General features: G+C 27.5%; 1 protein-coding gene across 1 annotated transcript; it reads right to left on the reverse strand.

The window, feature by feature from the left end:
• Positions 1–24: 24 nt before the first annotated feature.
• Positions 25–27,959, reverse strand: LOC123297935 (LHFPL tetraspan subfamily member 3 protein). The gene is made up of 3 exons (XM_044879772.1): positions 27,519–27,959; positions 5,425–5,682; positions 25–504 (listed from the first exon to the last, which is right to left on the reverse strand). The coding sequence occupies exons 1-3, from the start codon at positions 27,919–27,921 to the stop codon at positions 290–292; spliced, it is 876 nt and encodes a 291-aa protein (XP_044735707.1). The 5' UTR covers positions 27,922–27,959; the 3' UTR covers positions 25–289.

Raw genomic sequence — 27,959 nt, forward strand, 5'->3', positions numbered from 1 at the left:
TTTCGTGTAGGTACTACCTTAATATAATAATAAGCATTACTTTGGAAGATAATTTTCAAACAATGAATAAATGGACATCAGTTCATAAAATATGGGATAATATCACAAGACCTAATGCCAAACTTAAGCCCGGATATTGTAACAAAAGTCAATTTTTCTGGACATTGCTACGCAACTTAAAACTTTTGTTAATGACTATATAATACAATGAATTTAAAAAAAGAAAAACAATAACATTAACAACATTTCAAAAAAAATTTCGTTTTTAACATTTTTAGTATGGTGATTTTTAAAGTTGAAAGTTATGAATACTTGTTGAATATTCAGGACGATGATAACTATGTTTAGAACGTGCTGTACGACTTGAAAATTGTGAATATGTATCGTCTGCTGAATGTCCTGGTGGTCCTGGATGCATTAATAATACTGGATGAAGATTTAATGATTTTCTTGAACCGCCAGCAACACTATGAGCATCAGTTATATATGCACTGTTGACTTCACCTAAAACAAAAAAACGATTGTTAGTATCTATAAATCACTTTTTATTAAAATTCGTATAATACAATAAATCTGCTAAGTTGGAAGCTGGGTTAATTATTGAAGTACCATGTATTGACAGTTATGTACATGTCACACATACATAATTGATAATCCCATATTAATACATACTATAAAATTTTCATTTAATGTGTGCCCTCGTCAGTAAGCAGTGATGTTTACAAAAAAATGTTTCAAACAAAAGTTATTTATTTTTTGATAAGGAACATTTTTTATATTTAAACTTCTGTTCTACCTCTAACGGTTAACAAGATGGGTCATACGGACCCAAGACCCAATTGACCTATGTTGTTCATTTACGAACTTGACGCTGTAAAAATTTTTGCTTGGTATCTTTTTTCGTTTTTGACCTATCGAGTTGACAGACGGACGGACAACCGAACATAGACTAATTAGGTGATTCTATGAACATCTATACCAAAATTTTTTTCGTCGCATCAATATTTTTAAGCGTTACAAACTTGGGACTAAACTTAATATACTATGTATATTTCATATATACATGGTATAAAAATTGGATAGCATGTTAGGAAGAGTAAATTTTATCTTATTAGGCTTCTTTTTTTAGTTTTTTTACACTTGTTAGTTGTTAGATGCACAAAGAAATGAAAAAAAGCATCTCATAATATGAGAATTAATTAGTCTTTTTTTTCTTTACAAAGTTCATGAATAAATTATTGTTTGCAACAATATCAGTGTACTGTTAATTTAACAATTGTTTATTATAACAATTGCATACATGAGAAAATTTTAAATTTTTTCATTATATATGATTTATGTGAGAAAATTCTTTCAAACAAAAAAAGCCTACACACATAGTTAATTAATTTTTTTAAATAATTATCTATCTAGGCAACAGTTTTGAGTTACAATGTTTTAAATTAACATATATTTTAATACAACTGTATAATAAATTGAATTTTGCAATGAAACTAAAGTGTGATTTTAAGTAATTCATGGTTATAAAACATGACAAAATACTTATGGAATCAGTTCACTTTTATTTTATTTCATTAGACTTAGTCTAAGTTTTTGTATAAAGCATTTTTCTAATCGGTAAAACACATTGCCAACAAAATTGGCAAAACGTTTGATAAATTATTAGAGACTATGTAATTTTCGTAAATATCGCTCTCAAAAATTGTACATTCAAATTGCAGATGTAATACATGATCATAATTTCAACACATTTTTAAGTTTATTTAAAAAAAAACCGTCAAACGATTTAGAGCTAAAATAAGTGAACATTGCTCCGAGAGAATCCTTTCAATAGAGCGAGGAGTAAAACAAACTAATTCAATATATGAATAAAAAACTGCTTTTGAGCTTATATCAATCAAGATGTTGCAGTCAAAGATAACGAAGATGTTCCAATTAAATTTAAAGGATGAAATTTGGAAGTACTATGTTTCTTGCTCAATAGGGGATCGGACAAAATTTTTTATCACTTCAGATGAAGAATTTTCACAACACAAATAGAAAAGTAAAGTTGGTTTTGAAAAATCTTTACTAGTATGCAAGATATGAACGTTTAAAATTCCTAATTAAACACAGAGAAAGATACCCACGTGTGACGTTATACGTGGGTATCGCCATAGAGATGACATACAAAACGATTTGCTCAAAGGAGATGGGAAACCTTTGAATGCTATCTTCGATTGCTTATAACTTCTTCATTTTTTAATCAATTTTATTTCCACTTCAAATTTAGTCAAGTCTAGTTTTACATTTTTATGAGTAATATGGCCAATTCGACGTCAGGATTATCCCCTATTAAAGTAATGATTAATCCATTGTCACTTCCACATCGCGAGAAGTATAAGGATGCCAGGATATTTAAGCAGTTGCTTTATTAGCAAAGCAACTGCTTATCACCCAATTAGATGAATAGTAGCTACTTGGGTCCTGTCGATCAACGTGCGTTTTGGCAGGTTTATTCATTTTCGCAATATGTTCGCAATAAGTGACTAGCTTTCAACAAAGTTACAACATTTTACCACAGAAACTTTATAATAAAATTTAAACAAAATTTTATAATGCAAGCTCCAATCTTAATTTGTATCCGATCTTCAATTACAAAGTCAGGCAAGAGGAGTAATGAATGACCATTTCTTCGCAATTCTTCTTAAATCGTACCAGTAAAAATTTTATAACAAAAAACCTGCGTGAGACCTTAGATACCTTCAGATTTTCAGAGAACAGGACGCAAAGGTTAATCATACCCAATTATTATTATATTATATTCCCGGATTGTCTCAATACAATGCCGAATTAGATAAATTATTATAAGCCACAATCATTTTTTTCTAATCTCACTGTGTTTTTGCAATGAAACTTGAATAATTTAATGAATGGATTACTTACTTTCCATCAGTTATAAGGATGGGCCAATGACATTTAAAATACGTTTTTTTAAAGCAATTGTTTCTTCTATTATTATTTCTATACCACTTCATAAGTTTATAAAATGTGAATAATTTTGAATGAGTAATTAAATTTCTATGTATATTCAACGTGGTAAAATGATAAATAAATCTTTAAGATAATCGTGAGTTAATGACTTTATCTGAAGAATAAATCGATCATTAAATATTGATTGAACTACAGTATTTTTATCTAATTCCATGAAATATTAACTTGAAACTGACGATTTAGTACATTCTTTTTAAAATACAATTATTAGATTTTCAAATACAATCTGATTATTTATGATGGATGAGAAATATTTTATGAAATAAAGTAATGAAGACTTTTTAAAAATATTTTTTAAATTAATTTTATACGAATGAAGATTACTTTAAACAACACTTTTTACCTTTGAAATGTTTTTAAAATTTTAACTCTTATTATAACGCAGTTATAATAATTAAATGTTATAATAATTTCGTCAAATTTTTTCAAAAAATATTTTTGTAAACAATTAATAACATATAAAAAATTCAGATTTTTATGTATTCATTGTCTTAGTGTCCGATCAACCTAAAACTGATTTAAACATTTTGTTACTTTTTGATTTGATAAGGTATACATTATGTCATTTTATATAATTTAACTTCAAAATAAATGATTTTAAAAATCTAAAAATCCAAAAAAATTCTAAAAATCCAAAAAAAAAATTAAAATGATAAAATAACTTCTCTTGGACGAAATCCTAGATCCGCCACTGGTAAGGATATCATATCTAACGGGTAAAATCGGGTAAAATCGTTTAAGGGAACGGGTAAATCGGAGTCTACGCATTGGCAGCACTACTATGGTATCACAATGGGCTCTAAAGAACAAGTGGATCCTTCGTGGACAGCCAATATAACCTAACATAACCTAATGGGACTCATCGTGGTGGATCGAAATGATAAAAATTAAAAAAAGGATGTTTTTGTGATTTTTCAAAGTTGAAATTTAGATCGTTTCAATTCAAGTTAGTTATCAAGTTTAGTAAGCTTCGAAATAGTTCTCATTGAGCACTATTTCGAAAAACAAAACCAATATTCATATAATACTTAACCACCAATGGCATTAAATTATCTATCAAATAAAGTCAATAATACTTAAGGCATCAGTTTTATAAGTATGTATTTAATTTGGTTTTAAAGTTTTGCAACTACTACAGCTTGTCAGCTTGTTAACCATTTTGATAAGATAATTTGAAAGTTTAAACGATGCCAATTAATTACCAGATTTAATATTCAATTATTTAATATTAATTAAAATCGAAATAAAATCCTTGGAACATAAAAATTTGATGGTTTAATTCATATGCTTTTTTCAGGCCAATATATTCAATAATAATTAATTTTTTAATAAAATATTATGCAATAATCGATGAATCATTTATTGTATTTAATTCTATACACATAATAAACTAAAATATATACTGGTAGTGGTCTGACTACTTTTACTCGCCATATTGATATTTTTGGATAGATTAAAGTATGTTTTAGTAACCATAGTTATTCAAATTTTATAGCTTTTAATTTAATTTCCCTAAAATTTCTAAAATCAATTTTGGTGTGAACTCATGTTTCAAAAACAGTGTAGCCTTAAATGCAAACCAAACTGGGCTGTATGTTCAGGACGCGCCTTTTTTTTTAGTAAAAATATTTACGGTTTTGAAATAAGTCTTTATTAGCGCAATATTATTAATTGCTCACGATTACCGAATATGTATGGCATTATTAAAAGAATCGAGCGCATTTAAGGAATTGATACATACTCAGACTATGGCACTTGGTACAACCTCAATAATCTGTTTTCTTCCACTGATTACATTAACAGTATTATTCTTAACCCCCAAACTAAAAACAGGGTGTTATAAGTTTGATCGCTATGTGTGTCTGTCTGTGGCATCGTCGCGCCTAAACAGATGAACCGATTTGGATTTTTTTGCTTCGTTTGAAAGGTAATTTAATGGAGAGTGTTCTTAGATTCGTTTCAAGTGCAAATTTAGGATTCCGTACCAGAAAAATTTCTCGGGAGATTTTTAAATTTTGTACATTTCACTTGTTACAGCTCTTTACACAAGACAAAAAGTGAGAGTTAATCGGAAGACGTGTGTACGTAAATTAGCTAATAAGGGTCAAGCATTTCACCTTCACAACATTCAAAACGTTAGACGTAAAACAAATAATTGGTCTTCCACTCACGTCTTACGTTTTTTTATGTGTAATAGCCATTACAGATTTTTAAATTTCTATTGTATGATAACAAAAACTCATCTCGTAAGTGGTAGTTCATCGATCGAACAAACTTTCAAGGGCTGTTTCACTAGCAATTCTTTCTCTTCATCATTCTTTTGCCCAAAGCGGCCATTACTGGACACCTGGACACTACGGGAGAAGTAAAAAGATATACATTCCAAATTACCTTTATATAATGAACCATTCGTTAATGCTGAGCCATATGTTGGTTCAGCTTGTAATTTAACATGTCGTGTAGCTAAAATAAATGCTAAAATTGCCAGAATAATTGCATCTAAACACCCAATTGCGGCAAGTAAATATGCCCATCTTAATCCACATTGTCCAAGTTCAAACCGACCAGCTGAAGCACCACATGTGCGTCGTACATCAGGTGCATCCCATCCCAATGGATATACACATACGCCGCCTAACATACATAGAGCTGTAACATAAAATAAAAAAAATTATATGAGAAAATCATTCACATTATTTAAAAATTGCTTCTAAAAAGTGTTATGTGAATCGAGCTAGAGTTAGATACTGTCGGAGTGTAACTAGCCTTTACGGTGGTAAAAATCTCTTATGCACGCTAACTACCTCCAAAATGGTTTTTCCAAATATAATTTAAATTTATCTTTTTTAATATATACGATGTATTCCAAGCAGCAAAGCTGAATACTTTTCATACAAGTGGGAAGCTGCAAATTGTAAGATGATGAGTACTTAAAGCACCTTATTTTCTCGCTTTTGTCTCGTAGTCCAGAAAAATAGTTCTTTTCGAAAAAAAAAAAAGTTACCATTTTTCACACTTTTGATTTACAGAAATGCTTCTTTACAAAATCGCGTCCTTATTTCCACCTTTTTGTCACTTTCAACTCTTCTAAAGTCTAGATTTGCCTATTGTTATGTATACGAACACACTCTTTTTTTAATTCCTCAACAAAAATAAAAGGGGGGATATAAGCTTAACCGCTAGAGTGTTTCTGTCTGCCTGTCTACCTGTGGCATCGTATCGCCTAAACGGATGAACTAATTTGGATTTTTTTGTTTCGTTTGCAACGTTATTTAATGTAAAGTGTTCTTAGCTATGTTTCAAGTTCGAATTCAGGATTCCGTACCCGGAACAACCAAAAACTACGTCATGATTCTCAAAATCGATTCAGTTTGGAGAAGGCTCTAAGGAAAAAGGTAATTTAATAAAGAGTGTTCTTAGATATGCTTAGGGTGCCGTACCCGAAAAATTTGTCAAGGGCTTTTTAAAATTGTAAATTGCACTTGGTTAACATTAATTTAATCACATAATTAGTTTGTAACATGTAATTGTCAATCATTGTAATAGTCAGTGCTGTTGACTTCCAATAATTTATCTATTGTATCTATTGTATTCTTATAAAATATGTCTATCTATAGGTTTGTGAGCATGCATAACTTGCTGCTAAATTGCGATTCAAGAATAACTCTGATTTAGATTTATTCGATATTTCTTATAATGACATACCCTAGAAAGGTGATTTTATAAACACCTATACCAAAATTTTGTTCATAGCATCAATATTTTTAAGCGTTACAAACTTGGGACTAAACTTAGTTTACCTTGCATATTACATATATGCATGGTATAATAATAAGAAAAGTAATGAGACATGTGCACAGAATCTTGTGTTTCAAGAGTTATTAAGGTACAAAAATTAAAATGGTTTGGTCATTCATATACAGAGGCGTAGCTACCGCCGTATCAGCCGTATCAATGATACGGGGCCCCCGGGCTACAGAGGCCATTAATTGTAAGCAAAAATTAGAAAAATGCTATCAGACTTGTCACAATTGTCTATAGATGCAGAAATTTTGGAACTGAAGTTTTCAGCTATAGATGATTTAATAAATTAATTTGCCGAAAAAAGGCTAGAAAAGTGTATATCTAATTTGAATTGTTTGGCTAGTTCCATTTCTAGGAGGAAGTGATAATCAATAAATATTTATTTTAATTTAATGTAAGCCTTTTTGTTTCTTTTGTGAGAAATCTTTACCCATCATTTAGGCCCCACAACTAATTTTGTTACAGGGCCCCTCCAAGGCGAGCTACGCCTCTGTTCATATACTTAGATTTGACAGGAATAGAAAGGATGACAAGACATTTGCTCACAAAGCAAGGGTCTTGGAAATCTCAAGTGTTGATGCATAAATACCTACATACAGTCGAACTGAATTGAGATTGTTTAACATTCGTTTCAGATTTTTAAACATGATTATGATTGTTGTTTATTTGTTATAAATAAGTGATAATTTAATGCTTATTGTATTATTGAGATCTAATAATAGATAATGTAATTATTGTACGCAATGTTATCTCATTACAGTAATTATTATCATACGTAGAAATCTTCAAACAACAACAAAAAATAAAAGTAATTTATTAATTTCTATTCTTAAAACACAATAACTTTCCTCTTTCACTGCACTTGAAAATTTTCAAATTAGAAATGTAATTATACTTTCCTAGATTGCCTTAATAAATACTTTTAATTATAATTTCAAATACGTTGAAAAGTTTTATTATTTATTTATTTTTGAATTGACACATTTAGCGGAAGCGAGAAGTAGTGTGCTACCTAAGAGAGTCAGAAAATGCAAGTTCAATTCCTGCAAATAAACTTCGAATTCAAAAAGTAATTTTCATTCATTATTAATAAAAAATTTATTATTTTTCAATTTTAAGTGGTGTAAGTAAATTTAAGTAATAGAATCCTATCAATTATTTTGGATGAGAATATTTTCTTTTAACAATTTTTATAAATGAATCAACTCAAAATATAAATTTTTATTAATTGTATTAAGCCTTAATTTGTGGAACTCCATAATGATTAATTTTTATTTTATTTGCATTAATTCCGCTTTTTTTATTATTTATTTATTGAAAATAATTTTTAACGATCGTTTCATCTTCTTATTAAGATATTATAAGCACACTCTGCATTAAATTGTCTTCTTCATTAAACCCTTTTCCAAACTGATTCGATTTGGAAGATCATCGCCAATTTTTAGTTTTTCCGGATACGGAACCCTAAATTCGCAATTGCAACATAGTTGAGAACACTCTCCATTAAATTATCTTTCAAACAAAACCAAAAAAACAAAACCGGTTCATCCGTTGAGGCGCTACGATGCCACAGACAGACAAACACACATAGCGGTTAAATTTAAAGCACCCCTTTTTTTAGTTCGGGGTTTAAAACGAAAGCTTGTATCAAATTAATGGAGGATTTTTACATAATTTTACAGTCGTCGCTTGGATAAGAACGAAGTAAATGACTCCACCCACATCTTAAAATTAATTGTATTTTCGAATGTAGTTTATGAAATAAAAAGATTAAATATATTGTTGTAGGCCTATGTTATAGACGTGGTCTGAGAATCGGAGGTTAAACCTAAATTTTTTTTAATTAAATTAAGCTCAAATAAATATTTGGATTAACATGTAGACAAAACTCGATTTCTTTCAAACACAATTATTATATATTACCAAATCTAAATTAATTTATTATGTGGTTTTCAAAATTTAAAAAAAAAAAGTTAAAAATGTTTTTAATATCTGGATATTTATGAAATTTTTTTTTATTTTTAATTTAACTCAAATGGGTGTGTGAGTATCTAATCTACTACACACGACAAATTTTGTGGTAATATTAGATTTTTTTTTTCATTTTTTCATTTATTCAAAAATTTTAATGAATTGTTCAAGTTACCTTGAGTTTTATAATTGACATTTTAATATTTTATTTTGAATTCTTTATTTTATACAGAATGTCCACAAAAAATTAAATTAAACTTATTTTTAATGTACTGGTTTTTAAAACGGACTAAAAGGTATAAAACATTTTTTTTTAATATGATGTAAAAAGCGTGGGATGCTCTTCATGCATTCTTATTATCAGTTCCCTTAAAAGTTATCGAGTGTCGTCATCCTTTTTAACATTTAGTTCTACATCATCACCGACAAATTAATGTAAAGGTAATATTTTTGCGAACATGACGAAAAATTCACAACCAAACGTATAATTTTTGAATCCTCATTGATACGTTTCCTGAAATGACGAATTCTTAACCATATAGCATCGAGAAAAAAATTTTACGTGGAATTCTTCTCTTCATTTTAAATTGTTTAAATATTTTATTGTATCAAAACTAGCTGAAGAAACCTAGGCCAGCATTTTTTGTAATTTCCCAAGGGCGGTGCCATATTCGTCCCTGTTGATAGTCGAGTGAATTTCTCAACCAGAGTGAAAAATGTCGGACCGAAATTAGATTAGGTTTCGCGTTAGTTTGTAGAACAAGCTAATTATATAGTGTGTTCCCCGATAGAGGTAACTATACTTGTAAATTTTCTTATTTTTCATTTTAAGAAAAAAAATCATTCTTTATAAAAAAATTTTGCTTATTCTGAAAAGTATATAGGTATATTTAAAACTTCTAAATAATTTACAAGGAAGCCAAAAAATTGAAATCACTTTTTTTCTGTTTGGTAAACTACCCTTCCTTTTTATAAGTTGGCAAAATCTTATTCAGAAAAGTTGCTCGAAATTAACAATTATGACTCCATACAAAATACCAAGAAGATCCGTGTATGTATTTATCTCGAAGTTTGATTTAACGCAACCCTTAATATATGAACCCTCGATAAATTTTGAATATTAATTCTGAATTGCTGAAGATTTTCCTCCATATCCCATCTCTTGCCCAGCACTATCTACATGAATTCTGTGTGGTCTTAGCCATGTGTATAAAAATACCACAATTACTCATTTAACATTACTTCCTAGAATTTCGTAGAAAACACGATACTTACGATTCTTTAAAAAAAAAAAGTTTTTTTTTTATGTTTATTTTCTTAAATTATAAATAAATAAAAATAAAATATGAATTGCTGAAGATTTTCCTCCATATCCCATATCTTGCCCAGCACTATCTACATGAATTCTGTGTGGTCTTAGCCATGTGTATAAAAATACCACAATTACTCATTTAACATTACTTCCTAGAATTTCGTAGAAAACACGATACTTACGATTCTTTAAAAAAAAAAAGTTTTTTTTTTATGTTTATTTTCTTAAATTATAAATAAATAAAAATAAAATATGAATGTAATAATTGTTAAAGAATTTTTATAAATATTAAGATAGGAAGGCACGTACAAAAGAATGTTATTTATCTTCAAGGTCAAAATAACGGTATATTATTGTATTTATTATAAATATTGCTATGTAAATGAGAATTTGGTCTACTTATTCAAAAAAAAAATTATGTATATAATTATGGCAGTAGGTTTTTGAGATGTACTTATTTTAATATCTTTTTTTAAATTTCTTATTGATACATCATCATACAACACATTTGTTTGCATGATTCATTTGATCTAAATGAGAAAAAGGCCAGTCTCTTGAATAGCTTTATGGCTTGTACCTTATAACGCATGACGATTAAGATTACCTCCATAAACGTCTTCAAACAGACTAAAATATATTTTTCAAATATATTGTTAATCAGATTAACATGAAATCATTATACCCGTCAAGAAACATATAGAAAATTAGCCACATCTCGAGTGCAGATTTTTAAAGCCAGCAGAACTATTTAAAAACTACAATAAATATATAAAAAAAAACATGCAATTAATATCAAGCGATGGAGATGCCGGTACATGGCGAGTTAAATATACATAGAAATTCTATAAATAATAAATTCAAAATTTCACATTTTTACCAATAATGTATTTTATTTTATTATAGAAAAAAATTTCAAAAAATGCAAAAAAATAAATATAGCACACGCAACATCTGTGTAAAGATATTTTTGCCGGAAATTTCGTATTCATTGTTTTATTTTTCTTCATTTTATCTGTTTAAAGTTGAAAGAAGGATACACTCATTTCAGACCAAATATTTTCTCTGTAAATTGGATTAATTTCAAATTCATAACATATGGAAAATTCTTAATTAATTTCCAATTGGTCGATTGACTGCACCAAGAAAATCTTAAATAAAAAAGTTTGATTCTTTATTATGAAGTATGACTAATTCTAAATCAATTCTGAAATTCGGGGGTTATCCGATTATTGAAATAAATAAATGACTTCAAAAGTAGGTATATTTAGCATTGATTTTATGGTAAAACGGTAGATGGATGATATGTTTTCATAGATTTCTCCAAAACTAGTTGATGGAAATTTTAAAAAACTATTAAAGTTAAAATTTTAATAAATCATTGAAACAAAAAAAAAACTTCTTTGTGGCCGACTAACTGAGAATGTGTGAGGTAGTGGGGGCACAAATTTAAAAAATATATGTTTTCAATTTTGATGGTGAATTGTGTTATAACTTGGCAATATAAGACGCAAAGTTAAAATACATTTTTTCGATATCTGGAATAATTTTCAAAATATATAAAATTGAAAATTTTGTTCACATATTTAGCTTTCGATATTTTGAAAACCAAAGCAGATAACGAAAATTTTTTTTCTTATTTTTCGTTTACATTCATGAAGTTATAACAAAATTCATCATCAAAGTTGAAACTAAGGACAAATAATTTGTACCCCAAATCTAAAATTGCTTTGGCGCTAGTACTACCTTAAATACTTAAATGTTTAAATTTACATCTAAACGTAAAATCAACAACATTTAATTTTTGTTGTAAAAACATGCAATTTTTCATGACTATCAATTTAATAAAAAAACAATTAAATATTTTTAAAAAAAATAAATCAGTGAAACATTAAATTAACTATAATTGAATTAAACATAAGTAAATAAATAATCATAAAAAAATGTCAAAATTAATTGAACCATAATTACTTTCACTCATTGTAATAAAATACATGTTATAATAATCATTTTTCACGGTATTAGATCATCAAAATTACATAAAAATCGTAAGTAAAAATATTCTAATAAATAATAATTACTATACGTAGATAAATATAGAAAATGTAAAACGTTACTACACATTCTATTAATAATTACATAAATTAGAAAAGTTAGGAGCGATGCGCGCACAGTTAGATATCACACTTTATCACATGCAATTTTTTTTACCTAGAAAATGAAATTTTGTAATAAAAACAAAAATATGTGTAATAATAATTATGACTAACAATTAGAGATGTTCGAAGCGTAAATAATTACTGAAATTACCTAAAAATATAATTATATTATATGAGTATTATGAAAAGATGAGTAACAAACGTCGTATACCTTTAGTTGTTGGGTTTTGAAGGAGGTCATTCGATCACTCATTATACAGTGTGTCGCATTTAAGATGAAGACACTCGCATATTTTCGTTATTTTTAGGAATATCGATGTGAAATTTTGCACAGTCTTCCAGAGTGATGGATCACAATTTTTAAGATACTTAACCGAAATCAGAACTTTAAACTCAGCCTACTACAAATTGACAAATAGAGCCGATTCTTAATATTTTGCCAAGCGTCAGAGATGGTTAAAGTTATCGAAAAAAAAAAACTATTTAAAAAAGTTGCTTAAAATATTTTTTTTGTACCTATATATACCTATTTTTATGACAAAATTCACATTTTTAATTTATTCATTATTGGGGTCTTTACATTATTACAGTTTATTGAATTATTTTGTAATAAGTTTATTAAGTTTATTGAATTATTTGAATACATAACACCATTAAATTATCAATTTGTCCAGTTGTAACATTCCATAGCATACTATTGACAAAATTAAAAAATAAACTCGTAACTAGTATGCTATGAAATGTAAAAACTGAACAAATTGATAATTTAATAGTGTTATGTGTTCAAGTTTTTCAATAAACTTCTAATAATTATGAGTGTAGACCAAAATATTGAAAAAATTAAAAATGCGCATGTTTTCATAAAAATCGATGTATGGGTATTATAAAAATATTCTAAGCAACTAAACATCTCTGACGCTAGGTCTAATATTAAGAATCGGTCCTATTTGCCATTTTGCAGTAGGCTGAGTTTCAAGTTATGGTTTCGGTTAAGTATTTTTAAAAATGTGACTCTCACCCTGTATAATTGTCCAAAATTTCAAATCGATATTTCTATACATAACAAAAATATATGGGTGTCTTCATCTTAAATGCGACACACTGTATATATTTTGTAACGATAATAATCGCAATATTGTACATGTTGAATATTAAGAGTGAGAAATATGAAGTATGCCACAAGCTGTGGTGTACCTATGACTTTTTAATTAAGTAATAATTAAGGTAAATAAATAATTGTATTTTTGATAGAGATATGCTCTCGATGATTACTATGTAGTACGTTTTCGAAATTATTCATTGATCAAATTATATAGTAAAATCAGTTTTATAAAACTTTACTTATGATAAATATTTCCATTTTTTTTTTTACTAATCGAAAAATATCTTTATCAATATTAGACATACAGAAAACATTTTCAGGTAATTTTTATGTGCTGAAAAACACTTCTGGCACAATTTTGTAGACATTCTGAATCCAACGAGCTATCATACGAATTTATACGACCATGTTTTTCTATATTTTACCACTTGTAGACTAGACTATAGGGTGGTTTAAGGAAGTTCCTTAAATCCGTTATACTATCACAACGCCCAATCAATAAGTTAACAGTTTTACAAATTTGATATGTAATTTTGAAAGAAACCATAAATTGTTTGTCTTCGATTGTGGAAATATTATACATTTATATAACTTTATTTTTACTATAACGTTCAGACTTTAGTGGAACACCTGCCCTTTTAACATTATAAACAAAGTAATAAAAACTTATACAATTCCTATAATACATTTATATATTTAATACATATAAGAAATTATAAACGTGTTTTTTTTTCTCTCTATTAAATAATTTATAAATATAACAACTAATTTCCTATTTTGTTAATAAAAAAAAATACTATAAAACATTAAATAACTTGAATAACAGGGCCGGTTATAATCAATAATTTGGTATCATTTATTTGAAATTATCACATCAATCTTATCTAATTCAAATGTTTCAAGCTATGTTTCTAGCTATGAAAACATAAACATCCATATTTAATTTAAAACTGAGATTGTATTTTCCATATTTAAATCTAAGCACTATGTAGAAAATTTTTTTTTCACAAACTGATGAACGAAAAAAATAAAAATTTGTTTTTTAGAACTATGAATGTATATATTGACTTTCAGACAGATAATAAATTGTGCTGAAATTTGTTTTTTAGACCATTACTTATTGTAAAATTTTCAATTTTCTTAATATTATCATTGGAGATATTTTCAAAATTATAATTAGCGAAAGCGTATCACGTTAAAGATAATCGAACAACTAAAAACTTGTTTGCTTAGAAATTTATTTTCTATATCACCTAGTGCGTTCATATATTTCGATGATTTAGAGAAATCATATTATGTATATTTGGACTTGAGCTACTTATATCGTTATAATTTGAGTTAACACTGATTTAGCATACGTTGTGGCTGTGGCTTATCAAGAACCATACAAATTGTTGATATAAAACTGAGTCTGTTAATTTTAGCGTGAAATTGACGATATTTTAATGGCGACTAGATCCCATAATATTTAGAGAATGAAAAAGGGAGCTAAAAAATCCTCCTTTATGTTATTATCTGAAATACAATCAAATATGATCTATTTATCTGACTGAGTCTAATATCTTACAAGACGTTAAGAATCATTATTTAAAAATTTACGAGATTTTCAAAACCCATATACGAATTTTTGTTATTTTTTCATATGGTAATTAAATTAGGAATGGTTCTTAATTTATGCGTTCTGTAATACTTGACAATAAATTATACAATCTTTCCATTGCCTAATTAGTTGATTACACGAAAATCGTTTAAAAATTACCCATTTTTTAGTCGCCCTATTACAAGTCGCCCCGCGGTATGCTTATGGTAGCTGGTTCGATTTCCGCCATCGCAACAAATTTAATTTAATTAATAGTTGTGATGGGCTGGTGTAATACATGGTATATGCATGAAGGAGGTGCATTCAGCCTCTGAAATTGAGGAGCTAATAAATGAAATTATCAGTGGAAAGGTGGTAAAACACATATATGGTATCACAATTTCTCGGATAATTACTCATTGGCACTGAATTATCATGTGAAATTTTATGTATGGGATTGTTTCACAAAAATATGAAAGCCTGCACTGTCCCAATCTTTTTTTCTTCTATTTAGCAATATTTAGTTTTTTTCTAAATGCATGTTAGCTTAGTACACATTTATATGATAACAACAATTAACACTAGTATGTTACTTTGATAATTGATAATCTGGTATTGCTATTAATAGTTTTTATATTTTTTGCTTAGAATACACAAATGGTTCTACAGAGCGATTAGTCAAGAATGATTCAAATAAAACTTGCTTTGATTATATTTATATCTAACATTTTTACACAATGTAGCTTTAGCAAAAGTGAACCCGAATCCTTACAATTTTTCTGATTTTAACAAATATTTTAATATTTAAAAACAAAATTATGGTAAAATTATCAACAGTAAATTTCTTATTAAAAAAAAGGACGTCGTATATTTTTTGCTATGTTCTTTATTTTTAAGATCTGATTATAAACACTTTGTTGTAAGGTTTTGTAAGATTTTGTCAAAAACATCTCCTCAGAGCAAGCTAAGAATGAGCTAAGTCACTCCTCAGAATAAGATAAGTTTCATTCACAAGATAGGTTTATTGTGTTTACATCACCTTGTATTTTAAAATATAACAGAGTACTTTCTTATTAATAAAAACCTCACGTTTTCATAGCAAAACTCCCGTTTAAAAATCATACAACAAAACAATTTGTAATCTTTTCGATAACATTTTTTTTTCACAATACTTTTGGCTTGACCTTTTGTGAGAATATTCAAATAAAATTATAACATTAAATAAATTAAAGTGTGTCATTTTTTGCAAGATTTTGGTTTGTTGGTAAATCACATAACAGTTGTTGGTTAAATGTAATCTTATATTCAAATTTCAACTAGACTGTCTTAGGAGATTCGCCGCGTAAAATCATAATTTTTTACTGAATATACCCCTTTAATAAGCAGAGGCTTTTTTGAGCTTTAAGAATTAGTTTTTCAATTCCTAATTGTATATATAACATTTCAACTTTAAATAAAAACTTCATCATTAGTCTGTTAGGTTCAAAAATATGTTTTAAATTGTTTAACACCTTCCGGTTATCATACCGGATGTATATTATTTACTTATATATTGTGTATCATACAATAATACATTAAAATTCTTTCAAAACCCCGGCAAATTCCAAATTATTGCAGAATGATTTATACATTATTGACAGCATTGATTAATAAGGAATATGCTTTTTTTTGAATTAAGCATGTAATTTTGTACAAAATCTAAGGAAATATTTTGTATCTGAAAGATTACCAAAGTTTGTGAAAAGATATTGGTAAAATTATGGTGGAAGAACTGGACAAATTAAAATTATTTTATATGTCAATTTTTTAGAAATTTAAAATAATTCTTTCTTTAAAATAAAAATCGAGTTTTGATGTGAACGAATTTTAAAGAAAGGAAGATTTCATCAAGTTTAATAAGTAAAACCAGTAACTATTTTTAGAGTTTTTTTAAGAATACGACAGAAAGTCTTATCTAATGTTTTATTTTGCACCAAATCTAATAAGATTTGTCCCGAACACAAGTCTCAAGGTCCTCACTCTGTTATTTTATTAATGGACATTACTACGAAACTTCGAAATTATTCGCATCAAAAAAGATCAATAAATTTTCCAAAAGGAATAAGTCAATATTCATAATTTATTATTAAATTTACTTTTGCTAATTTATTAATGGCAATTAACTTGCTTACATGTCTGCCACAACTGTTATTAAACACCTAAAATTTTATTTCGAAATACATCTAGCTCCAAATATTATTTTTTTGTTAATAATTTCTATTAACATAATATTTGAATATATTTACAATTAGTAACCAAATGATACAGGTGATTCCTTTTCGATGTCCTGCATTACAAATACAAGGTATCTGACTATAATATAGTTGCATTGAGTCATATAAAATGTCACTCAGACAGTTGTCATTGAGTCAGAGTGGATGTTTGTTATTTCATTTGATTATATAGAAAGAAATATAAGTTAGTTCATTCATCCGTTATAGTGAAATTCAATTAACTGTAAACATAAAAAATACAATGTTTTAATATCAACTAAATATCGGTGTATTCTTTGACTTTACTATTTAACAAAAAAACACAATACCTACTTTTATTATAGTTTACAAATTAACTTTATACAAATTACTATAATAAATCGTGTATACACCTATATCATACAGGTCTAATGTATTAGTACGTCATCCAGAAAACCTTTCGGCGTAGGATGTGCGCTCTGATGCGAGTTGGTTTTTTCAGTTATTCTTACTGATTCCGTAAATTACTTATTTTCGATCTACCAGCTGGATATTTCCATAGGTAGGAATTTTCGATTCCAGAATGTGACGACCTTCGCTAAAACTTAGGCTTTTTATTAGGAAGATCGAGAGGTATCGTGGTACATCCAATAGGAACTATATTCCTTTCGTACCTTGGTACATTATAAATGTAGCGCTTACTTTTTTTATTTACAAGATATTTTTCTGAAAAGTTAAGGTATTAATTTTAGAAGTAAAATACTTATTTGATTCTTAAATTTAATTTTATAGCTTCTTTTAGTTTTTACTGTATGAAATAATTGTAGTTTAAAAAAGACAAACTCCTGATTTAGTAGTCAACCCAATATGTGCATACTTCTAGTTTTTTTTTTTTTTTTATCAGTTGCAATATTCATATGCCTGTAGCGTATACCATCATCAAAACACGATTCATAATCGTGAAAGCGGTTGAATTAATTATTTAATAACTTGTATTTGCATATTTTATTAAAATGTAGCCATTTAACATAAAAACCGGAACTATGTTATATTCATTCATTCACCAATGATGAACATTTTTATATCATCGCATCGTAGTATTTTTATTTTATGACTATAATGTAAACTATTTACTATCTAGGCCCGAATTAATTACAAAATATAAAAATTTAAGCTACAATTACAAAAATTTATAAAAACTGCCGGCGAAAAACTATGAATATTTTTTCTATTAAGGTAGTACGAGCGCTAAAACAAGTTTAAACTTGTGATTGAAATTATTTGTACCTTATTTTCAACTTTGATGATAAATTTTGTTATAACTGCATGTTTTAAAAATTACTCCAGATATCGAAAAATTTTATTCTTAGTTTTTGTCTACATTCATGTTAACAAAAATCAACTTGCCTTGGCGCTTGCACTACCTTAAAAATGTATTTTTTACTAGCTGTACCCTTTCACGCTTCGCTGTGGCACATTCTGATTGCGTGAAAATAGATAGAAGTTAAACAGCTTGTAAATTTTATACAATTTGACAACCTCCCGATAAAAGAGTTCAGATTGTTCATCCCCACTTCCATTCCACTCCCATATCCCCTTGCGTCGGGGGTTACAGTAATGTAGGTAATGTACATGCTCTTTTCTTCGATACCTTACTTGGGTATATTTGAAAATAATTGATTGCTCACCCCCCCCCCCACTTCCCCCCCGTAACCCGCGATGAGGGTAAAAATAGATAAAAACCATCCTCTAAGCGGGTTGTATATCGTGTAAAAATTGGAGCTGAATCGATGCAGAACTTTTTGAGTTTTTGAAGCGTACACAAACCAACATAACATTTTTATATATATAGATTGATGCAGCCAAAAACACCTACTTATATGAACTTTTTTATTTTTAAGACCCTTAATTTCGTTATTTAGTTGCCTAAGGTACCGAGTTCAATTTTATAATTTTGTTCATAGTTGCCCTTAAGTTGCCAGACTCAATTTTCAAAAACTTTTACTACATTCTTCCATAGTTATCTAAGATATCAGAATCATTTTTTTGGTAATCAAACTTCAATATACTTCAGACATTGTCATTAAATCGAGCTCAGACTGTAATTATTAACATAGATATAAGTTTTATTAAAATAATGAGGCTTTCAATTCAGTAATTATACTTCTAATAAAGTAGGTATACTTACAACTATAATTAAATACACAATTATGTAAGCAAAAGAAGGACGCATATGTTTTTAATTAGAATCATAATAATAAGTACATCAATAATCAAACATTATAAACATTAATATATAGGTAATATAAAATCGTGATGATCTAAAATTCATATTACCACACCTTTTAATTTAATCAATTGATTTACTTATGGGAATACAATTTTTCATCGTTTAATAATAATTTACTAAATAACTTCTTTCACTTTAAAAGTTAAAACAATCATGGGGCATGCATCATAACATTGAGATGCATAATATCCATATTTTTAAAATACTTTAATACCTACGAGCTAGCAAAATTCTATTGTTTGGATATGTATTATTTGTGATGATTTTCGAGGCTATGACTGGATCATATAATTTAATTGTTTTACGTTACTTAAAGAAACGGAAATTTTAATAGCAAAAAGATTTCAACATAAAAACCATATCTATTTTTCAATTCTTAATGTAAAATTTAATTTCCTTGGGTTAGTTTTGTGCCTTCATTTAAATTCATTTCTTTTCTATTTGTCTGTTTATTTCTAATCTCGTTATTTTCTCAAATATTATGACAAAAAAAGTACTATTGTAAAGATGCTTTGAAATTTAAGAAGATGTGAATATAAGTTTTTTATTAAAATAACAGTTAACATAAATATAGGCTTTTATTGCACTAAAAAGTAAAAAATAATTTTATGTTGACGTAACCAAAATATAAATATATGGAAAAGTTGGAGATGCTTACGATATAGGGACCAAATTAAATACAAAAAATAACTGAGACTGACGATGTACATTTTCTGCATTCTTTTAACAATCTAAACTTTTTAGACAAAATTTATTTAAAAAGTATTTTTTACTTGTTTGAGGTTATCTCTATTTGCTTGCAAAATTCTGTGATACATGTCTTAAGTCTATGTTATAAGTGTAGTCATTTAAAAAATAACATTTGATATATCAAATCAATGGAGACTTCAATGCTCAATATTTTTTATAACCTGCAGTGGTTGAGATAACTTCTGTTCAATCTAAATGGTATATTAACATCAATTGAGCTAAAGAGTTAAAGAATTAATAGGAATAATGCCTGCATGTTTTTTTTTAAAGTATTTTAAATTTTTAGTATCTAACAACTATAATAAGGGACAAATAAGCGAGATTTAAAGTAAAAAAATAAACATAAGAGGGATATCAATTCAAAAGGTGGGTATATATAAAGTCAAAATACTTCAATAAATTTTAATTAATTAAAAATTTTTTTTAATGATTATTTTTTTTGGATCTCTATTTATTATGTAAAACTAGTTTTTACTAGTTCACATATTTTACCCAAAATTAAAAATTATAATTAATCTAAAGGTCCCTCAAAAATTATATCTACAATAACTATTATATCCGTCAAATAGAAAATAGAGCTAAAAAATTACCTACTTAGTTTTTATTATTACTTTTTGTTTTTGTTTACTTTTAATCATGCATACGATACATGCATTATTTATTTACATCATGGTCTCTTCGATTATAATTGATGTTTTAATATGATGCATACAGTGTAAACTAAATATTGACAAATATCTTGTCTAGTAATCTTCACTAAAACAATTGAAAAAATACACTCGAATCAGGACTCGAACCCGGACTTCTTGGATTCATGTCAAGCGCCCTACTATTGCCTACTAATTGGTAGATATGAATCCAAGAAGTCCAGGTTCGAGTGTATTTTTTCAATTCTCTTTAATTACTAATTTTTTCTTTGAATGGCACTAAATTTTTTAAAGGATTAGGAAGGATAGTGGGTTTGTTTTTGAAATGTATATAACTTTCAAATCTGTAAATCTGTAAAATATATTTAATTAGAAGTGTGACTATTTCATCACCGAATAACAAAATTAAATTAGAAAAAATTTATATTTCCAGCTTGTTAGTTTTATGAAAAATTATTCGGTTAATTTAAAGTAAAATGATGAATATTAATTTGTAATGGTTATTTCTGTAATTATAATAAGTCCGGAACATTTAAATACAATTTCCTGTTTCCTAATATTTTGGCGTGGTACATTACTTACAAAAAAATTTATAAGCAATGTTAAAAACATTATTTTTACTTCCGTGGAGAATAAATGTAGAGGATATTTTCAAAAGTTTAATAACTATGAGATCGCAAGAAGAGATCAAATTTTATATTAGCTTAAAAAATTATTTTGTCCATATAAGAATAGCCCTTTTTAGTCCACATTTGAATAAAAGCACGTTACCTTAGTGTTTTTAAACTAATTTTAAAACTAATATCTGTTTTTGTTTATTAGAGCACAGATTTTAACTTAGTTTTCCCGCCGCTTCCACCAAATTGTAAACTATTCCCTTATATTTTTTTTATTAAATCTATAAATATGCTGAATTTCTAAAACTATTCCAACTTGAAAAAGTTTTTCTTTACAAGAAGATAGAGAACAGGAAATCATTAAATGATATATAACATTAAAATAGTGACAATTTCTCAATACACTATTATCTGGGAAAGCATTATTTTCATGAGCTAAGGATCTTTCATTATTTATGCCTTATAGTGATAAATTAGGAAAACCAGCGGTAGATGTATGTGCATCGGCCGATTTCAAGAAGAAAATCTCCAGCCACACTGACTTGTCAAATTTCCAATTTTTCTAATCAGTCGTTTGGCAATAATATCTATTTTATCTCAAATTTCAACACCCTGTGTTCATAGGAAACGACGTTTCTTTTGTTAGAAGTCTAAGAAATTGCCGTTATTTTAATGTTATCTACCATTCAATTAACATTTCGTGGAATCCTGTTGTTAATTACTCAGACCACCCTGTATATTCTACTTAAAAAATTACAGTTTAACATTTAAATAATTTTAATTACTTTTCTAAAACTGATGTAATTTTTAAAAAAAATTAATTCAATTACTGTTTTATATTTAAACCACACACGAATTCATTCATTTCAAAATTGATATCAAAATTTACATTTTCAAATAATATTTTTCAAAATATATTTTTAATTTCATATATTTTTTCATTATGAATATTTTATCATAGTTCGTGAATGTTAATGCTTTTATAAATATTTCATTTATTTACTAACTTCAAAATCTTATTTACTCAATTATACCTCCATATACAGACTAGAATAATATAAAATACAAAGATTATTGTTCCTGGTTCATGGCTGAAATAATTCTTGTTGATTGTTCCGAAAAGCGTTACAAATGAATACTTGAGTATATTTTAGAAAATCTTAAAAAAATTGTATGTGTTGTGTGTTTAAAAAAAAAAATATGTTGTTTGTATATAGAGGTGACTGGTTCACATCAGATTTATTTGTAACTGGCTCACTTAACACAGCAGACGAATACAGTGATGCGAATCTGTCTACACAAAGACGTATTGAATAAAGGTGGCACTGTGGCATATAACTGTACATTGTTTCATAATAATGAAAAATAAATTTATAATACTCGTTTAAATCTCTCATTTCCAATAGGTTAGCTATAATAATAGCTTTTAGGTGAGTAATTATTATTTGTACACCTTTAATCAGAAAAACTTAAAGTCTATAATATAAATGAAAAACCAAAAAGTCTATACCTGTAAGAAAAGATACAACAAACATGTTCTTAGATTAAATGTTTTTGCTTAAAAGTGACATGAGGACAAATAAAACCTTTGAAGGAACGACATTTTCTTTAAACATGTGTAATCATTATGTGTTACCAATGATTAGAAACTAACAACAGCTTTTTGCAGTATAAAATATTTCTGGCAAAAAATAACATATTTTTGGTTAGTAAACATTGAAAATATCTTTAAACAATACAAACGAACTAAACTTTTTTTTTATCACTTCAGGTGTAGGTGGGAATTATTCACGAATAGAAAAGTGAAGTTTTTTTTTAAAAACCTTTACTAATATGCAAGACATGAAAGTTTAAAATTCCTAAGTAAACAAAGAGGAGGATTTCCACTAGTGACGTCATACGTGGGTATCGCCATAGAGATTATATACATATAAAATTTTTGTTTTGCTAAAAGGTGATGAGCAACCTTTGAATGCAATCTTTGATTGTTTATAACTTCTTCGTTTTTTAATCAATTTTAATTTCACTTTCAAATTTTGTCATGATATCTCGGGTCTAGTTTTACATTTTTATCAGGTTGGATACCTTATGTTGCAAATATAATATCTTAGGACTTATTTTTTGTATCCCTTGTAATATATTGGTTGCTTTAGGGTAAATCAGCTAATTGAGCGATCGCCTAATTTATTGAATAATCTCCTTTCACACAACTCGCAAGTATCTCAAAGAATGAATAGCAGAATGTATGGCACCACCATCAAAACGTATAGCTTTGATGCACTTTAACCAAAATGCACCGCCTTGCCTGCGGGTTGGTCTCCCTGTTTAAAGCATCGTTGTAGATTATAGATTTAAAAAAAGTTCAACGTTAGATTTTATTCTGTTTAGTGTTAGTGGCAAGAAGATAAAATATAATCATCATTAAAGAAATATTTAAAATTAAACATTTTTTCTGCCTTGATTGACGATTATCGTTATCGCTTACTCATTTCAAAATATTCACTAAAATTTGGATTAAGAATATATCCTTGCATGAACAACAAACAGTACATGAATAAATGGTGGAAATGCAGTAAACTTTTTTTGTATATCAATTCTAACTATGTAATACACATTTATTTGCGCTCCCACCATATTTAACATTTATTGAATCCTTTAAGCCAGATTTTTAACACTATTATGAGTAGTTGTCTTTATTTTCTATATTCTAGGCTGCATAAATGTAGGAAAAATGTAGAATTAAATTAAAATCTATCGGCGTGTATAACTATTGTATTTGCAATAAATTTAGTAGGACTGGAGATTTTCTTCTCGAAACGAATTGTTGCATATACATATATCCACAGCTGGTTTTCGTAATTTATCACCATAAGGCTTAAATCATAAAGAATCCTTAGCTCATACTTTGAAAGATAATTAAAAGATACTTCGACTATTAAGATTTACCGATGGTGAAATTTTGGAAACAAATTTTCAATTGTCAAAATGATTCTCAATACAAATAATTTCATTTCGATTGAGTGTTTCACATTTGAGTGTACTTTATTATTTATTTAATGTAAATGTTGTGTTAGTATTTTAGTAGTGAAAATTCGTGTCTTTTATTTATAAGCATGTAATGATTATTTTTTAAATCGTGAACTAATAAAATCAGATTATTGTTCTCTTTTTAAATAGATTTAGAATTTTATGTCAAACCGGTGATATTCCCAAGAATGTTTAATATTTATACCAAGTTATTTTTTTTTATTTTATTATTTGAGAAGTACCCTCCGAAGCTAAGAAACACGAGAAGTTGGAGTATAAATATGAAATGCAGTGGCTGAGAAAGCCTCACATCAAGAGATTGAAAAAACTTGAATGTCCTTGGTACTAAGACTAGAGTCTGTAAGAAATTAGAGGGACTTTTTTGAGAAAGATATTTCGTGAATCAGAGGGACTTTTTTGAAGTTTTAAACAAAGTCAATGTCAAGAAAGAAACCATTTTTTCTAATTTGGAAGCTTTCGATGCTCATATCAAAAATTCGTTAAAAATCGTATAAACCCAATCTTCAATTTACTGTGGAATATTTTATTTCTCAAAATTATTAACAATCCTTGTAAAGCTTATTATATAAACTTAAATTTCACATTTTTTTGTATTTAGTAACAACATTCACTGAGGTCGTTTAATAATTATTTTAATTCAAGTTTAATTTACTTATATACCAAAATTATGTTTATTTTTATGTAAACATTTTTTTATATTTTGTATGTACAGAAAGACATGCATATAAGGCCTACATCGTAAAAGATGGTTACAGTATTCAACAACTCAAAACCAGAGTGTTGAGTTTCTTCAACAAAATATTTTACTAAAATTTATAAACGAGAGTCTGATACAGAAGCAGATATTAGTAAATTTAGTTTTGTTAAAACTTCCTTTACTCCTAAGCTATCGATACATGTATTCATAAAGATTTCTCACGAAATGTATCTGAAAACGAGTAAATCATGTAATTTTTTATACTCGACGTTGCAAATTATATTTATTTACTATAAAGTGTATAATTTAACCGAATCAAATTTATTTTAATTATTTAAATTAAACGGCTATTAAATGGCATAAAAAGGAAATTAGCAATTATTTTCTTATAATAATTTTTCGTATTTATTAGATACGATCAATTTTATTTTGCATATCTAGCTTTGAACTATATTTTCTTTAACTTTAACGCCAAATCGTTTATTACGCGCCCTTAGTTTTTAGCCACACCATGTATCAATTGTATTTCAGTTTTGTGAAATATGAAAATCAGATACAATTTATGAATCCTAAAAATAACAATCGTTAAATCGTTATATTTTGAAGTAAACGTGAATAAGAAGGCCGCCCTATTTTTCGGACTGAAGACCGGTCTATTACTACATTTATTTTTAAGTGGTCACACAAATTTCGGTAATACTAGGTACTTTTATGTTTAAATAAAGTAATTTTAAAAACATTTAATGCGAACACTTTGATAATTAGATTTATACATGCAACTGTATTACCTAACTATAGTCAATGAAATAATACAAAATATAAAAATAATAATAATACAAAAAATATGAGTTACATACTTAGCGTGTATTTGATTACAAATCATAAGCGAAAATAATTCATAAATTGTAAATTATTTGTAATTTACAAATAAATATTACTATAAACAAACTAAGGCAAATTAAATTTTATTTGCTTTTAAATGTCAAACTCTGTGTTTTTCTAATTCTAATTTTTCTAATTTAAAACTCAAGTTAAACCAATCACTATAATCTGAAAAATGAGTCTGAAATCTGGACATCAGCAAAATGTTTATTTTCCTAATAAAATGCCACAAAAATATATTCGGCAAAATAAACACGATTTCTTGTCATAAAATTTAATTAAATTTTAAACCTTTTTATTCTCGCAAAAACGCTGTGAACCATTTTTTGGTGACGTAATATTGGTAAAAACGATAGTCAATTACTCAACGAAAGCTATCAACAAATTAGTAATTAATGCATATTATTTTTGCCTACATGATGTCACATCATGGCGACCGGTGTTTTAGGTCATGTGATATACAGATTAAAAATTACTACTTTTAATTTTAGTATAATAAAACAATAATGTCCTTTTAAGACTCAAATTCAGAATATTTAAGTATATTTCTACATAAATTTGAATTTTTATCAAATTTCAATATTTATTTTTCACTATACCGAAAGAATCTGTTTTAGAATTCCTCCAAACAACATTCATAGCCTACTCTGATAATTCCAATCGCGTTTACTTCGATAAATTACTATTTATGGATTTGTTTTCTAAGCAAAGTGGATCTAGTGTCCGACAAATTCTCCGCTGCAATTCGAAAACGGCAACTCAAATAAGACGTAATCATGATAATTTGAAAACGCCGCTTTCTCGAAAAAAATTTTGGAGGCAAGTTTGGTAGACTCGTCAAAAGGAAGCCACTCACGAAGTTTCAAGAATGTATTCATCATTTTAAAAAAACCGTGTTGTACCACGATCTAAACCAAGAATCATCTTACCATTAAAACATGAAATTTTGCGAAAGATATTAAAAAATCTATTAAAAGTAGCATGAATATGAGGAGCAGAAGAAGGCCAACAAATTTTTTAGAATATCCTTGTTACTAGACATTTGGCTATTTATTTTTACTTCATATTTTGGGAATCCATAAATTCATTTTGACTGGTATTGGTGTGCTCAAAAATGGTCACTTGTAGGTATATAAACTTTTTATGTATAAAAAATTTTGGACTTGAGTCTACTTTAACATGTATTTGCACACCTTCTTTTTTATATACTTAATTTTCTGCTATTTGCATACAAGATGACCCTGCCGTATTTTTTTAATGTATTATCAGAAAGTTGAAATTGGTTTTTTTTTAAATTTTGACGATTATCCAAAAATTTGGGCAAACCCGTCTACTTAATAACTCTAGCTCTGATACTTTACGAAAGAAATAAATAAACCATATATTGCAAACAACTTACCAGAAAGTAACTGTAGCCACCCACATATATGAAACACTTTTGTTGATTTACAAAAGAAAAACAAAAGCATTGCACAAATAGTAAACAATGATGTTAAACATGATATCCCAACAAGTATTGTAGCAACTTGAAATGCTACACTAGGAAGATTACCTAAATCATAGATTTGCCCTTGACAATGTTCACTTTTTTCATCCGTTTGGCATGCTTCCCATAAACCAAAACGTCCTGGATATTCCGAATCTAAATCACCAATCCATTCTGGTGTTAAAAATGTCACAACACCAATAATTGCATAACATATAGTAAATATTGCCCACAAAACACCAATCGCTTTTGAATTTCGTACATAATTTGATGCGTACATATGTGTTGAATCAACATATTCAACTTTTGAAACCATTTTTAAAACACTTAAAACTTAAACACAATTAATTAATA

The sequence above is a fragment of the Chrysoperla carnea genome, chromosome 4 (assembly GCF_905475395.1).
Source record: "Chrysoperla carnea chromosome 4, inChrCarn1.1, whole genome shotgun sequence".
Lineage (NCBI taxonomy): Eukaryota > Metazoa > Arthropoda > Insecta > Neuroptera > Chrysopidae > Chrysoperla > Chrysoperla carnea.

Bases quoted from the DNA above. Each gene is read 5' to 3' on its own strand.
- LOC123297935 (XM_044879772.1), bottom strand. From the start codon at position 27,921: ATGGTTTCAAAAGTTGAATATGTTGATTCAACACATATGTACGCATCA. The intron at 5,683-27,518 runs GTAAGTTGTTTG...TTTATGTTACAG, and splicing joins GTGGCTACAGTTACTTTCTG to CTCTATGTATGTTAGGCGGC. The intron at 505-5,424 runs GTAATTTGGAAT...TTTTTGTTTTAG, and splicing joins GAATGGTTCATTATATAAAG to GTGAAGTCAACAGTGCATAT.